The sequence below is a fragment of the Ictalurus furcatus genome, chromosome 11 (genome assembly GCF_023375685.1).
Source record: "Ictalurus furcatus strain D&B chromosome 11, Billie_1.0, whole genome shotgun sequence".
Lineage (NCBI taxonomy): Eukaryota > Metazoa > Chordata > Actinopteri > Siluriformes > Ictaluridae > Ictalurus > Ictalurus furcatus.
The window spans coordinates 11,126,432-11,143,128 of record NC_071265.1 but is presented as its reverse complement, the minus strand read 5'-3'; the positions used below and the strand labels follow the sequence as shown (position 1 = coordinate 11,143,128).

Genomic DNA, 16,697 nt, shown 5'->3' with positions numbered 1-16,697 from the left:
CACAGTTAAGCGCACTGTAATGGTTTATAATTTCACTGTCTAATGTCTCCCAGAAGTCTTTTGCATCTCGTTCCTACTCATAGCGGCTCAAGGAGTTTTTTTTTGCCACTGTTTTCCGGCATACACATTAAGGAACTAAATCTACACCTGGATTTCTGTAAAGATGCTTTGTGATAATACCTATGGTTAAAAGTGCTATAAAATTGGCGGGGGGGTGAATAATTTAACATAGTCCCTTCTGAAAGTATACACTGAAGACATGAGATGATAGATCAGAGCTGTCTTAAACAACTTAAAACATAGCACCTTTTTTTGAACCTACCCATTTTTCAAGTGATCAAAAATATTGGAACATGTGACTAACAGGTGTTGCTTGTTTCCCAGGTGTGCCCTGTTAGATTGATTGTTTAAACAATGAATCACTCTTAATGTAATTTGCAAAGAAATCCAGAGAGGAGCCACAAAAGTTCTGGAACCAAGATTAAACTCTACCAAAGTGATGGAAAGGCCAAAATGTAGAGAAAGAAAGGATCCAAAACATATAAGCTCATCAGTCAAGCACAATGGAGGTAGTGTCATGGCTTGGGCTTGCATGGCTGCTTCTGCAACAGGCTCACTAATCTTTATTGATGATGTAACTCATGATGGTAGCAGCAGAATGAATTCAGAAGATTACAGAAACATTCGGTCTGCCAATTTACAGAGAAATGCATCCAATCTAATTGGGAGGAATTTCATCAAGCAGCAAGACAATGATCCGAAACACACAGCCACCTCAACAAAGGACTTCATCAGGGGGAAAAAGTGGAAGGGTTTAGACAGGCCAAGTCAATCACCAGACCTTAACCAAATTGAGCATGTATTTCACCTCCTGAGGAGGAGACTGAAGGGAGAAACCCCACGAAACCAACAACTACTGAAAGAAGCTGCGGTACTTTTGCAACATTGCAACAATTTGTTGATGTTAATGGGTTGCCGGCTTGATGCAGTTATTGCAAGCAAGGCATGTGCCACCAAATAGTAAGTGTCCTCTACTTTAAGACTATCTGTTCCAATATTTTTGCTCACCAAAAAATTAGGCAGCCTGTCACCAAAGATACCATGTTCTAAGTTGTTTAACACATATAGATGTAAATATCGGGGGGGCGGAAAGCAGGGGAAAATCTCATTCATCTTTTGATCTCAACCCCAAATGTATTCAGTGTATAGCAAAAACAACAGAATTGGCCTTGATGTTCCAATACTTTCGGTGGGGACTGTGTATGACTTGGGGGGGGGGGGGGGGGAGAAAAGGAAGTTAAAAAAAAAAGACGTCAAGGCAAAGGATTTCTCTGCAGCCGTGAAATGCACTTTATCTGCAAACGTGCAAGGGTTCAAAACAGCTGGAGGTCCATTTTAAGGCAGACATCTTAAATCATATTTAATGTACCTTATCTCAGCCTATTTTTAAATGCTGATACGAAGCAGAGCGGGAGATTGAAGAGAAGAGAGGTTTAATGGGTGTAGCGGGAGATAGACCCATTACTTCATGCCTGGTTGGGCTTGAGTGCACGACTGCAGCAGACCCACTCAGACAGTTATTGTGTCTCACTTCCTGTTAGTCAGTGGCACAGTGGCAAACCATAATGAGGGATTGCAAATGCATGCAAAAAATCCAATCACTTTTATTGTGACCGTACCTGACCCAGTGAAGTCGGGAGGGGAAGTTCACCGTCTTTAACTAGTTGTAGAGATGCATATAAAGGAGAAACGAAGAGCTGTGGAGTGGAGGGGCTGCCCCTCCATGCTGAAAAGTACAACTCCTGATTCCCCTCGGGTTTGAAATGCAAAGTGAACAGATTTAGCCAGGCCCTGGAGCCCTGCACGGGCTTTCCTAATCTGTTCTAATGTGTCAAAAAGCCTTTTTTAAAGAGGCTCAGAAAAATTTCACACTCAACTTGTTTGCAAAAATCTGTTTTAGGGAAAAAACTGAAGGTGTCTGTTATTGGTGACTTTAAGTCTCACTTTCTTATGAAGGCTGAGGCTCCTAAAGTTTTTTCTTTTAAACCTATTACACAAAAATATTGATTTCACTCCGTTTAGACTACAGTACGTAATATGTGCAAAGTGCCTTAAAGTAAAGCCAGTCATTTTCTGTCTTATTATTGGCATCAACTATTGACAGCTATTTGATGCACTGAGTCCACACTTTGTATTCTTGTTACACGAGAGATCCATGGCCATGAGGGAAAACAGGAAGTGGAAACAGAAAGAGCAGTCAGCTACCCCACACTTTTGTAGAGAGCTAGAGACTAACAGAGGTATGTTCAATTATAGCAGCAGGAAATCTGCATTTACCAGAGCTGGGCAAGATCCCTTTCAACCCCAGATGGTTAGGGGGTTGTTAGGTGCTGAGTTCTATTGCTCCTTGGTTCAAGATGCAAAGAGGGTCTCAAAGAAATCCTAGTTGCAACACTAAAATAATGCCATCAGTATGATGTACTTGAATAAGGTTACTTCATATTTGATGAGATTGGTCAGAGTCTTGGAGGATCCAGAGCCTATCCCAGGAATATGTGAGGCAGGAACAGACCCTGGATGGGACACCAGTCCATTACAGGGCGCTATGCCCTCGTACTCATTCGATCCTAAGGGCAATTAGAAGTCAATCCACCTACTTGCAAGACTTTAGGAGGTGGCAAACTTTGCAATTATAATTGTTGAAAATCCCATTGCACCACATTTGATGCTAAGCATTATGGGAAAGAACATTCTTTATACCCCAAGCCATTATTGCTGTATTGTTATTCAGATCTTTCCAAGAATATCTTGCTCAGGATTTAAAAAACAATCCAGTCAGGTTACCGCAGTCTGACTCACAGTTGGTAATATGCACCCTGGGATGGGACGGTATCTGGCAACTACTTGGGTTAATCATTTTTTTCATAGGCTTTTAATAACTTGAGCATGGTTCTAACTAAAATATCTCAAATTTGTTTTTCAGTTCCTTACTTCTGTTTTTGTGGTTCACGATATTACTAGGTTTGCAGTTTTTTCTTTTAAATACTTTTAGAGAAGAAAGCAAGAAACAAGCCATAGTGAAAGAAAGCAAACTGCCCAACAAGGAAGTTGGGAAAAGCTCTAAATCTCAGTATAGCTGTTGCATAACAGTGTGTCCGGTGTCTCTAGTAGATTTGACAGCCATTACACTTCAAATCAGCGCATTACTGCAGGTTAGCTTACTGAAGCTGGCTCACTTGGCGTTAAAACCAAAAAGTGGAGACATAGATGCTTCAACAGAGCAGTATCTGTTTGTGTTTGTGTTTGTTTTGTGGTCTGGGATATTTCCTGTATGGTTTCTCTTCTGGAAACTGTCAGCATGTGCTGTATCCGCTTAGTTATATAAATATAACACTGCTGCACACCTGTATTTATGCATCCTGCTTGCTTAAAACCCCACAGACCTGAACACATGCAGTGGATGATGTAATGAAACATAGCACGTTGGATAGAAAATCTTTAAGCTTAGAGCATGGCAGTGGATCCACATCTCTTTCACTTGCTTCCTGATACAGATATATTCCAGAGATTTGTGGTTCAAGCTCCAAAACCTGCAAATGTCCTGCTTTCATGGGCCATCAAAAGCCATCAGAAAGTATCTGATTATCGTTTTTGAAACTCAGCAGCCAGCCTGCAGTGGAAAAACAGCACAAGAGATCAACCATGTGCTTGGGCCAAAGTTCTGAGACCACTGATGAAAATGCATTTTTTTTTTTCAAATTAAATATTTGATGCATTTCTGAATGGCATGGACTACACAACCTGATGATACATGTTCGATCAAATCCATCAGGGTGTTGTGTGAACATTTGCTTCAATGGAAGACTCGAGGAACGTCTTCCTTTTGTACAAAGGTGTTACGGTTTTGAGCAAATTTGATTGAATTTAAATAATAACTTAGAAATAATGGAGATTCTGGTAAACCCTTCTAAAATCCTTAATTTGAAATTATATATATATAATATATATATATATGTATGTGTGTGTGTGTGTATAATATTCTATATATAGGACAGCAGTGTTATAGGAGCTTGTTTCAGATGGAATATGGAGTTCCCTTCAACCAGTTCACATATACCAAAAAAAGCTAAATAAGGTCTAACCATATGTTATTGCATACTCTAAGACATCTTGTTCCTTTTCATTTAAATAATTTGGAGGAACTGAATAAAGGAACTTTAGTGGACTTTTTCAAAGTGGAAATTTTCCATGTTGTAAACTTATTCACACAATATTCAACTGAGGTTTGTAAAATGATGAAAAAGATTTGACTACAGCATTTTTTTTTCCAGCTGTACTATTAGTATGACAAAAAAAAAAAATCTGTCTCATGCTGGTTTGTTCTGATCGTATCCTACCTGTGGTTTCATTAATGAGTAAAATGGCTGATTCGCTCTCCTCACATCTAGCAAGTGTAAAATTTACCATGATAATGTAATTATTTTTAGGGGTCTATTTGCATGTCACAGTGTTCGTTTTTATAGATAAAATAATCTTGGGTATTTAAAAAAAAGAAAAGAAAAAGAAAGCATGAAACATTTAAATTGAATCATTTTAAGTTCCTGAAGGGCATGTTCAGTCTTTTTATTTATTTATTTATTTATTTATTTATTTATTTATTTATTTATTTATTTTACACACATATGCATGCAGACAAATATTTCGTCTGAGATAATTAGTTAAATAGAAGTGATATTAAACCATGTAATCTTTCAGAAAGACTTTTGTCTCATTCTGTCAGATTCAGATGCGTATAGTATGTATAGTAAGGCTTTTAGATCCCTATAAATCTGTAAATTCACTTGACTTAATAGTTTTGACTTAATATTTTAATATTATTATTGACTTAATATTTTGGTCAGCGTAATATTTTGGTCACAAGTTATACAGGTAATTATAATGTACTGTAAGTACTGAGGATATTTGTACTGTTACTGGTGGATTACACTGGTGAATCATACATGAATAAACCTGTTCATTAGCTTGAGTTTTAGCTCGTGTAAGGACAGAAGTGTATCTTGACAGCTGTAAAAGGACACGAGCCAGAAGTGAAGCGAATACATGAGTGTATGGTGCTTTAGTAAATGATTGCAAACTCGTATTCTCTTACAGTAAATTTTCAAAGTCAGAATGAATTATTGGTCAACGAGTATTTCAATTAAAATCAAAAAGAAAAATGCTGCTTCCATAAGTATTCATCTTACTCCAACAGACTTAAAGCTGTTATTGTAGCAAAATGTAGTTCTACCAACTACTAGTCTGCAAGGGTTGACTACTTAGATGAGCAGCATTTTCCTTTTTTTTTTTTTTTTTTTAAAGATCTGCTGAAAAATAATGAATATTGACTTTGAATGTTTAATTTAAGCGCATGTTGGTTTACAATAAAAAAATAAAAACTGTCTGGAGCAATCTATATAAGTGTCATTTGTAATGCAGGCAAATCTGATGACTTTTAAGGGGGTTGAATACTTTGTCAAGACACTGTACATGCATGAACTCCATTCAGCTAATCATGTGACTTCTGATGGAAACTGGTTGCACCAACAGGGGCGAGTGGGTGAATATTATGGGCTGTTTTTAGTATATTCATTAAAAACAATCCCAATGAAGGCCATTTCAGTTTGTACAGATTTTAACATTACAAAATGTTCAAGGGATGAAAACTTACTCAGGCCACTATATTTATGGCTGTAATCCATCCATAATAGTGCAGCATCCTCAGTAGTTATAGTACATTATAGTTGCTTGTATTGTTTGTGCAACTGTACATTCATTAGAGATACTTAATCAAAAGTGGGACCAAAGTTTATTGAATCAATTCAATTCAATTTTATTTGTATAGAGCTTTTTACAGTGGACATTGTCTCAAAGCAGCTTTACAGAAATATATAAACACGGGATACAGATTTTAAGTGTGTGAATTTTTATCCCAATTGAGCGAGCCGGTGGCGACGGTGGCAAGAAAAAACTCCCTAAGATGTTAAGAGGAAGAAACCTTGAGAGGAACTAGACTCAGAAGGGAACCCATCCTCATCTGGGTAACAACGGATAGTGTGAAAGCAAAAGAAAGTTCATTCTCGTTTACAATACTAGACAATCAAAAAGCGAAACAAAAAGCAAGTCTTGCAGTACATATACCACAGCCTTGTCCTTTAGCTGTACATTCAAAAGCTCTATGAATTATGTAGTGAAGCTGATGCTGAGGCTCTGTGTGCCACTTATGAGAAACAGACTGAAATATACACTGATCCTCATTTGAATGGTTAATTTAATGAACCACAGGAGGGATGACCGAAACCATGGGGTTTACGCTTAGTGTCAGAACAACACTGCGAACAGTCATCAAAGGTCACAGAGGTGTCTTTTTCATTTCTGCAGCCTACGGCTTTATTCTCATCAAGAGATAGTCAGTAATTGATTTCTTTTTCTGTGTCTGTAGGCAGTAACCTAAAAAGAAGAGCGTAGGTTAATGACAGTTAGTTTGTAGGTCATTAGAGAGTTTGACACTAGAGCAGTGCTCCTATTAGACTTTGATTCATTATTCTGAGTATTGTATATCACGGGGTCTGATGTATTCAGGCTTTAGATAGCTCAGTGCTAAATTAGCAAAGCGCCAGCAAAAAAGTCATAAGTTTTTTTTGTGTAATTTTGGGCCTGTTACGTTATTAATTACAGGTCTTTTGGAAAGTCAATTTAATGGCTGAACTTGTTTGTAGCCTCCAAACAATGGTTGAGAGAAATCCTTTTTTCCATATGAAACCGCTCAGATGCACCTAACCCACTTTGCTCGGCAAATAGCATTTAGCATGCCAACCATCTAGCATGAATGATGCAACATTGCTTCTTCCTGCATAACCAAACTGATTATGCTGATTATGTGAATGGAGAGCTTGACTAAATGATAAAAAAAAACATATTAACAAGCACATTTTCTCCATAGATGTCCTCAAATAAAACGTGAAAAAAAGTGCTCAAGGCTACCATACTATCACAGGATGTATTACTCAGTGTTTCATCATACTGTAAAATTAGAGCTCAGTCCCGGCAGTCCTCATTTAACTGGTTAGTTGAGTCTACTATAGATGTAAAGAGTCAGACAAGTGCTGAAAAGGAACAAAAATAGAACTCAAACCTTGTCACACCTTCAAACAATGCATCATACCCTCATGTTATAAAAAATCCTGTCACTGAGCGTCATTGCTATTTGTCTTGTCTATGACTACTGCCAAAATGGCAAATTGTTATTATCCTGCCCGGAAGCACGAAGAAAGAACCATTCTTACTAATTCAGCTGAACTGCAGCACTTTGTCTGAATCAGCTCAGTCCACTGCTGAGGAAGACCAAGTGCACAAATCTCTCTGATTTAGTCCGCTATCCCATGCAGGCAGCTAACGTCAGCACAAGTGTCAGGTCGCCCATCACTGCTCTTTCTTCTTCCACCAAAACAGCCCTGGCCTTCTGCCTTGTGTTTTATTAGCTGTACTTTATGATTGGATGTTCCCCAGGCAGGCTAGGCTCATGGCTGATGCACTTGTCCTGAAGATGGATAGCTGCTGGACAGGCTGGATAATTACTTGCACTGTAAGCCGCAGGCTGAATAAATCATATCATAGTTGAGTTGTGTGTGTGAGCCGCCTTGATGTTCTCGAGGATCCCTTTTCATGTTAGTGCTGCTCTTCTTGATATGCACTGTCACATAAAAGCATGATGTGACCTGATCTACAACTTGCAGGGTTTTTAAGCTGTTAAGGTCATGAGATTTAACCCAGGCTGACATTTTACACAGAAAATCAATCGTTTCCATGGGAAAAGCTCATCAGAAAGACGTTTCAATGCAGTAACTGATGGGCGGTTCAGGTTTCATTGAGGAAAATCTTACCATCCAGTTTGTCAAAAGGCAAATGTGAATCCATTAAATGTTAGGCAAAAGTTTTAAAGATGCGCAATCAAAGAGCACTGGACGAAGACAGATTCTCTTTAAAAGGTGAAATTCCTTTTAGGGACAAATTTAGGAGTACTGACAAAAATGTTGCTCTTTCTTATTTAGCTTCAGTTAGCAATTGAAGCAGAGTTCCATCACAGTGTAATTTTTGTTATTTGGTGCATTTTCTTAGTAATTTACCAACACCTAAGGGAAATTTTGATATTCCAGACAGTATTGTCCATATAATAGACTTAAGGAGTATAAGCTAGGCGGCACAGTGCCGCAACACATAGCATTGCTGCATCACTACTGCAGGATAGCCAGCTAGATCCTGGGTTCACGTTACTGTCTGTCCAGAGATATGTACTAGTACATGCTCCTCTTGTCTGTGTGGGTTTTCCTCCGGGTTCTCTGGTTTCTTCCTACTTCCCAAAAACGTGCTGGTAGGTGGACTGGCTATGCTAAATTGGCTCTTGTTGTGACTGTGTGTCCCATCTAGGATGTATTCCTGCCTCACACTCAGTGTTCATGCTAGATCCACAGTGACTTGGAGCAGAATAACATGGTTACTGAAAATAAATTAATCTTTTCTCTACAACATATTTATTTTCTTAGAGAGGAAGCTAACAACGCTTACCTAACAACTAATAATCCATGAGCCTTTTTTGTAAGAGGGTACTCAACCATTTTTTGCTTTGTTTTGCACCAATTCAAGTGTAATATGTGCTAATTCAATATTAGTGTAAAACCAGGTGGCTATAAACCCCCCTATATAGTGCACTATATGGGCAAAAGTCACATCTGGACACCTGACCAATCACACCTATATGTGTTTGTTGAACATCCTGTTCCAGATTTAGTCCCCCTTTCCTGTTATAATAAGCTCCGCTCTTCTGGGAAGGCTATCCATTAGATTTTGGTGGATGTGGGGTTTTGTGCTCATTCAGCCGCAAGAGCTAGTGAGGTCAGGCACTGAGGAGGCCAGGGGTTGAAGTCAGGGTAAACCATGTTTTAATGGACCTTGCCTTGTGCACAGGGTCATTGTCATGCTGGAACAGGTTTGGGCCTCTTAGTTCCCGAAAGGAAACTGTAATGCTGCAGCATACAAAAACATTGTGTGCTTCCAACTTTGTGGCAGAAGTTTGGGGAAGACCCATATATAGATGGATGATCAGGTCTTCACATACTTTTGGCCTTATAGTGTACTGTATGTTAATAAATATGCTTTCTGTCAGCTGACACCTATTTAGTTCATTTTCTTAATGTTTAATTAAGACCTAATCCCATTATTCTCTTTGCACAGCATTCTGCCACCCTACCGGCAATGAGCCCCACCGCTCCTGTTACAGGCTACAAGCGCATGGTTATCCCCACCCAACCACCTCTGACTGCCACCAAAAAGTCCACTCCCAAGCCTCAGGCACCTCCATCTGCTGCTCCAGCCTCCTCTCCATCTCCTTCCTCACGGCCTCAGCAGCCAGTTCCTGCCTCCTACAGTACGGCTTCTACCCCCAGTCAGCCCACGTTCAGTGTGCAGGCACGAGCAGCTCAGCCTGGCCCTCAGCAGCAGCAGCAGCAGCAGCCTGGCCGAGCCACGTATGCACAGGGGCAATACACACCGGCCCAGCCTCGAGGCCCCGACTTTGCATACGGGCCTCCACAGCCCACTTTCTCCCCAGCTGGAGGGTACCATGAGCAACACTATGGTGGGGCTCCAGCCCATGGAAGCCAGAACACTTGGAGAGCTGAGCCAAGCCACCATGCTGTACAACCACACAATCAGAGCTACCAGCCTTCTGCCCCAAAGAAGACCTACATCACCGATTCTCCTGCCAGCATGGCACCTTATGGAGCAGGAGCCATTGGAGCTCAGAAGGTAGGCACAGTCTGCTCACATCATTCCTAGTGGTAAACAAATTACAAAACCTATTACACAAAAATATTGATTTCACTCCGTTTAGACTACAGTAGGTAATATGTGCAAAGTGCCTTAAAGTAAAGCCAGTCATTTTCTGTCTTATTATTGGCATCAACTATTGACAGCTATTTGATGCATTGAGTCCACACTTTGTATTCTTGTTACACGAGAGATCCATGGCCATGAGGGAAAACAGGAAGTGGAAACAGAAAGAGCAGTCAGCTACTCCACACTTTTGTAGAGAGCTAGGGACTAACAGAGGTATGTTCAATTATAGCAGCAGGAAATCTGCATTTACCAGAGCTGGGCAACATCCCTTTCAACCCCAGATGGTTAGGGGGTTGTTAAGTGCTGAGTTCTATTGCCCCATGGTTCAAGATGCAAAGAGGGTCTCAAAGAAATCCTAAAACTAATACATCACTATACCTAGTTGCAACACTAAAGTACATCACTATGATGTACTTGAATAAGGTTACTTCATATTTGTTGAGATTGGTCAGAGTCTTGGAGGATCCAGAGCCTATCCCGGAATATATGAGGCGGGATCAGACCCTGGATGGGACACCAGTCCATGACAGGGCGCTATGCACTCGTACTCATTCGATCCTAAGGGCAATTAGAAGTCAATCCACCTACTTGCAAGACTTTAGGAGGTGGCAAACTTTGCAATTATAATTGTTGAAAATCCCATTGCACCACATTTGATGCTAAGTATTATGGGAAAGAACATGCTTTACCCCAAGCCATTATTGCTGTATTGTTATTCAGATCTTTCCAAGAATATCTTGCTCAGGATTTAAAAAACAATCCAGTCAGGTTACCGCAGTCTGACTCACAGTTGGTAATATGCACCCTGGGATGGGACGGTATCTGGCAACTACTTGGATTAATCATTTTTTCATAGGCTTTTAATATCTTAAGCATGGTTCTAACTAAAATATCTCAAATTTGCTTTTCAATTCCTTACTTCTGTTTTTGTGGTTCACGATATTACTAGGTTTGCAGTGAGTCACCATGAGGGATTTTTTTTTTTCCCTCCATATGGCTTGTATGTACACTTCATAGCAGTGATCTAATATCAGAAACAAACAGGGCCCATGGATTTTTTGAAGGATAACTAAAAGAGCCATATAACTGCATGAAATACACCAAATCTTACTCCAGTGAGACACTTCTAGTGGTATCCATGCACACATACTCTCACGGCTGTGTGTGGTTCTGAACAGACCCTTGAGTCTCCTCTAATTCAAGGATTTTATTCTTGAACTGGTACAAACATTTGCAGTCCAGCCATAGGGGAATAGCTCATCAAGGACTGTGTTTTTATTAAACCCAAATTAAATACCACATTGCAGAAAGCATTGTTATGTATTAAGAAAGCTAATTAATATTGTTGAAAACAAAAAGTGCATTTTGCCTGTAGATTACTGCTCTGCTCCCAGTGTGGCATATAAAGTAAACGACAGGCGTAGATTCTAGATCTGAAGCCCTTGTTTTGCTTTTAGACCAATTAAACAAAGAAAAAAAAGTTTTGAATGTGTGCTGATTACTTTGATAATAGATGAAAATGAAAAGGAAAATTTCAAAACAAAGAACCACATTAATGTGACCCCACAAAACGAGTGTTCCATTTAAACTCTTCTTTATACCAGAGGCAGGGAACCACATATGGCTTAGAAATCATTAGCACAGAAGGATTTGTTTGGAAGATGCACTGGATTTTTGGATATTTATTTGTGTCTACAGTCAGAGTAAAGAGTATATAACCATTTCACTCTGTACATTAATAGATCCATTAGCGTCGGAGATATTATTAGTTCAATGTAAAGAGAAATAAATGACGAGAAGGGAATAAATGAGTGAGAGACAGGAGGTGAGAAAGGGAGGAGCCTGTTAATTTGTTTCTTTCAGCTCAAATGGGTTAAAGTCAAAAAGCCATAGCGATAAACAGAATGATATCCAGAAAAAGAGCAAGAGAGTGAGTTTCAAGCAGAATTTAACCACCTAACAGCAAATCAAATCCAACCTCCATCTGCCACTCCATTCTGCAATCCTCTTTCTGCAATCAATTTTTTTTTTTTTTTGCCAACAGGCAAGCTCTTAGTCATAAACCTATTTCTAAATGCACATAACCTTTGAAAAATTTTAAGAAATGCAATACCTAATAAATAAATACGTACCTAACAACACTACTAACAAGATTTAAACCTTCTTCTTCTTCTCATCTAGATCATCAGAATTATAGATAAATGATGTTGCCAGGATCACTTTGTCTACACAGTCATTGAGATTTATAGATTAAAATCATGTCAAAGTACATTTGTGAGATCAGGAGAGATCTCCCAGTTTAGTAGTACATTGATATTTGGTTGCTAGTGCAATGTGTAAGTATTGTGATTGAGTGTTGGGGCAGCACGTTGCTACAGTGCATACTTGGATTTGATCCTGAGCTCAGGTATTTCCCCCACATCAACGATCAGACGTATGCTATGCTAAATTACCCCCGAGTGTGAATGTGTTTGTGCATGATATCCTTCTATGGGCTGTTGTCCCATCCAGGGTCTGTACCTGCTTCACATCGAGTGTTTCTGTGATGGGCTCCAGATCCACCATGGCCCTGAACAAGATAAAGAGCTTACTGAAGATGAATGAAAGTTTTCTATCTGATTAGTCAGAAATATTGTATTATTTTCATTTGGACTTTTATGCAAGAGGTTTCGGGAAAGGCTGTAGCATGAGATAGTCTGAAAACGGAATGTTATTTGCGAACATCTTCATTTATGTATTCATTCGCTTATTAATACAGTTATTCTTCTATTCATTTCATTTGTATGATTGCTGTGCTCTCGGAAAATTGCACTCGTCTGCTGAAATGAAGACATTACTACACGATAAAAAACATAAATAAAAGAATGTTCAAAACGTGGAATGAAGACGTTTTGAAATAAGGGGATTTCATTTGGAAAGGTGGACCTCTGCACATAAAGCCTCAGTAGATACGTTATGAATATTCCTCTTAGCAGCCTTCCTTAGTCTTTTTCTTTATTCGTGACACATGATGAGCATGAGTTTTCACATGGTGAGCTCTGATCGCTGGGGCTGCTTTGGTGTTGCTCGGATTATTCATCTTGATAACCTTGTTCAAGTGACTCGAGTGTGTAGTTCATTAACATGACGCCACAGCGCTCAGCATGAAGGCCCCTACCTGCCCGCTGATCTCACTGGTATGTGGGTACACACAGCTGTCACACCAACTGCAACTGCTCATCCTCAAGATGCACACACAGCCAGCAGAAATGTCAGTGTGGTTTGGTAGAAATGTCACAACACTTGCAAATACTGTGGAATAAAACACACACACACACACACAAGCGCATCTAACTCTAAAACTTGACTGTTGACTGGGAGCCCTCCATGATCCTTAAAACGTTTTCGTATTTTGCATCATATCCATTCTTAGCAGATTTCACTAAGCTTGATTCCAATAGCTTTTCCTGCTTGTTTTATATTTTATTTATGAACAAAATCTACATTAAAGCAGCGACATGAGTAGAATTAGACTCAAGTGAAACTGTAAAAGCTATAAACTTTGTCTTCAGCCATCAATCTGTTTAGGAACAGTGTCAAAATGTTAAAGCGAGTCGTTTTTCCTCTTAATCTTTTCGCTTTTGCTGTCATATACAACGATGCTCTGGTTTACACTGCAGGGGGTCTCTGCTGTGAGTTGTGTATCTCATTACCAAAATCCTGGGTCATTTATAAAAGGTCAGCGTCGTTAGAAGTCTATAATAACAGTTCTGACTGGCTGAGCCCTCAGGATCTGCTCTCCGATTGGGTCTTTGATGGGAATAGTAAGGTGTATAGGAAGCCGCACAGCTCAAGGACACTTAATTAGGCACTTAAATCCTCTGGAATATGTTTGATGTCTGTTTTGAAAAAAGTGCTGCAAATTTCACGGTGACTGCTTAATTAAACAAATTCCATTTGTGTACATCTTTCAGGCCTAAACCCTGCTTCTTATTCTTTCTCTCGCTTTAAATTGGAAGGAGGCTAAGCTGGATGATCGCTCGTGTTATTGCCGAGCTTGAGCGACATTAGACTGGGGGATTTCGATTTAATATTGCTGAACCCCTGCAGGCCCCTAGAAGGTCAAACATTCACTTCTGCTTTTCCTGCGCCTGACATCACTCCTATATTCCTCCATCTCCCTTCGAACTTCTCTTTCCTTGGTGACCCAGATAACAAACCTGGCTTTGACCTGGTCAGCACCTTCTCAAAATAAACCCCTGCTAGAACATCGGGCGCTACTGATCTGAGGAGGCTTTCTTCGATTACACGGCGTTCACATTTAGGTCATCTTTGTCGTCACCGTCACACCCACACCCAACATTAAAGAACCTAATGACCTTTGACTTTTAACTTGGGTCAGCGTAACGAATATGAAAGGAATTTTAATGTAGGTTTGATATAGGCATTATAAGTGGTGTGTGTAGAAATTTAGTTTGCTCCTCATTTGTGACAAGTACATTAAAAACCGATTAACTACATATACCTTTTGATCTTTTGGCCCACAGATAAGTATGTAGTAACTGCTAAACCATCTGTTGGTTCTCTAGTTTCTAATGTTGCCTCTAGTTTTACACTCCTGAAGTTTATTGCCTGGTTTCCCTCTCAGAAGAATCCCTGCCTCTGTCATTACCCTGATTGGTGGCTTTGTACTATGTAGGCCACTAGTGCTGGTATGGAATCTAAGCAATATGTGGTGTCTCTTTTGGATTTGAATGATAACAACCACTATTAAGTATGTAGGCACATTGATAGCACATGACAGTTGCTATTATAGGTCATTTAATAGATATTAATATGTCACCCAAAGAGAGTTGTAGCTGTTGGTAAACCTGGCAGCTATCCAAGAGGTGAATGAGGTGATTATATGATGGAAAGTTCCATAAATGAGCTATGATCAGTTATAAGTGGTTAAGGAGAGTATAATCAATTGTAATTGCACCCAGATGAGAGATACAAGGGGTTTATTATGTGGTCTCTTTGCATTTCTACATTTTATATTTACATGAGTCCACACTTCACAGGAAAATAAATACAATCTTTGAAGTTTAAACTTCTTCAAAGTTGCGATTAGTGGAAAGTTTTGCAGTTGCTTAATTATTGACTTATGCAGACTCCAAAGGTCCAGTAAGTGTGAAGTGAAGTGTGCACTGACTGCAGGGTGGGAATTGAAAACAGAGCGGCCATTGTTTAATTCGTTTGGCACAAGTCGAATCCCATGTCCAGCTTTGACACACCGCATGATCTGTTCCTGAAGAGCTGCTTCTCTTAGCTTTTGCAGGAACGAACTATAGGGCATTTTTTCCAGGAAAAAACAAAAGCAGTTCTCAGTTGCACAGTATGCAGTAACTCTGATGCTGCGGCTAAAATTGTTAGTTTTGTGTAAAGTTCGTTGTAGGCCACTTAGGGGGCGATTAAATTTCAATAAATTATTAAATGACTATTATTATCTTACTTTTTTGATTGAGCTAGACTTTGCACTATTATTCCCATCCATCTGATTGGAGTTGAAATGGTATGACAGCGCTAATAGACGCTTTCTATCTGAGTATTTAAAATCATAATGGAAACTTTAACTCTTAAAGCTTTCAGTGGGTTCCCTATGCTTTCAAGGATAGCAGAAGTGCCTCCACGTGTGCATTTGCTGTGGGGTCTCTCTGAGATCCTGTTTAGTTTAAAAGTCCCATCATTCAAGTGTAACATTGTGACATTCAGCACTCACAGTCGAAGAGGCTTTATTAAGGTAATAACTGTGCTTCTGATAAAGGCATTGTCTACTTTCTAGGTGACATTATCATCATTTGTCAAAGATGTGCTGAGAGACCCCCCCCCCCCCCCCCTTTCTCTCTCACTTTTCCTTGTCATGGGTCTAATACTTCATGGAACTAGATTCTGGCTCCTCATTTGACTGAGATGAGAATGATTGACCTACTGGTATGCCATTTGTTTTGCCTAAAATTGCTTCCTCTTTAATAAGCCTCCTAAAAAGCCCAACTGGTTGCTTATTAATCTCCCTGAAAGAACAGCACCTTTTAGGAAGGTAACATTATTGCAATAATGATACATTTGTGGTACCGAGGTCCTGTCTGTGGGATTTGTATTGAGGGTTTTATTCATAACCCAGTTATCATAGAAAAGGTTGATTATAGCTACTTATGCTTAATTGACCTGTTCTAATCCCTTTATTTGGAACTTAAGATGTCTAGCAGTGATTAAATACATATTTAACTATGGCCCCATGCCCTATTAATGTCACATAGTGTGTGCTGTAGCTGTTTTAATCTGTCAATCATAAAAAAAAACCGAAAACTAAACTTTAAAAAACACCAGTTCCACAATGATCATACAGTAATGCTGATTAACCTATATGGCTAATATTGTCTTGTGAGAGTACAGTGCTGTGAAAAAAACCCCATTCTGATTTCTTCTGTTTTTGTTTATATCTCATACTAAATAGTTTCAGATCTTCTAACAAAATACAACAAAAAACAAAGGCAACCTGAGAAAACACACAATACAGTTTTTATTAACTGAAGTAAAAAAGTTATCCAACACCTATCACTCGTGTGAAAAACTAATTGCCCCCTCAAGATTTAAATCTGGTTGTGCCACCTTTAGCAGCAATAACTGCAACCGAACGCTTATGATAACTGGAGATCAGTCTTTCACAGCGCTGTGGTGGAATTTTGGCCCACTCTTCTTTTCGAGCATGGTCTGCCTGTTTAAGGTCCTGCCACAGTATCTCAAGG

General features: G+C 39.4%; 1 protein-coding gene across 5 annotated transcripts in view; it reads left to right on the top strand.

The window, feature by feature from the left end:
* Positions 1-16,697, top strand: part of lpp (LIM domain containing preferred translocation partner in lipoma) — a 218,183-nt gene that overhangs the window by 148,731 nt on the left and 52,755 nt on the right. For all 5 annotated transcript variants that reach the window (XM_053636665.1, XM_053636663.1, XM_053636667.1 and 2 more), the window contains one exon: positions 9,268-9,840. In XM_053636665.1, the coding sequence (XP_053492640.1) occupies positions 9,268-9,840 (573 nt within the window). The remainder of the gene's footprint in view (positions 1-9,267; positions 9,841-16,697) is intronic.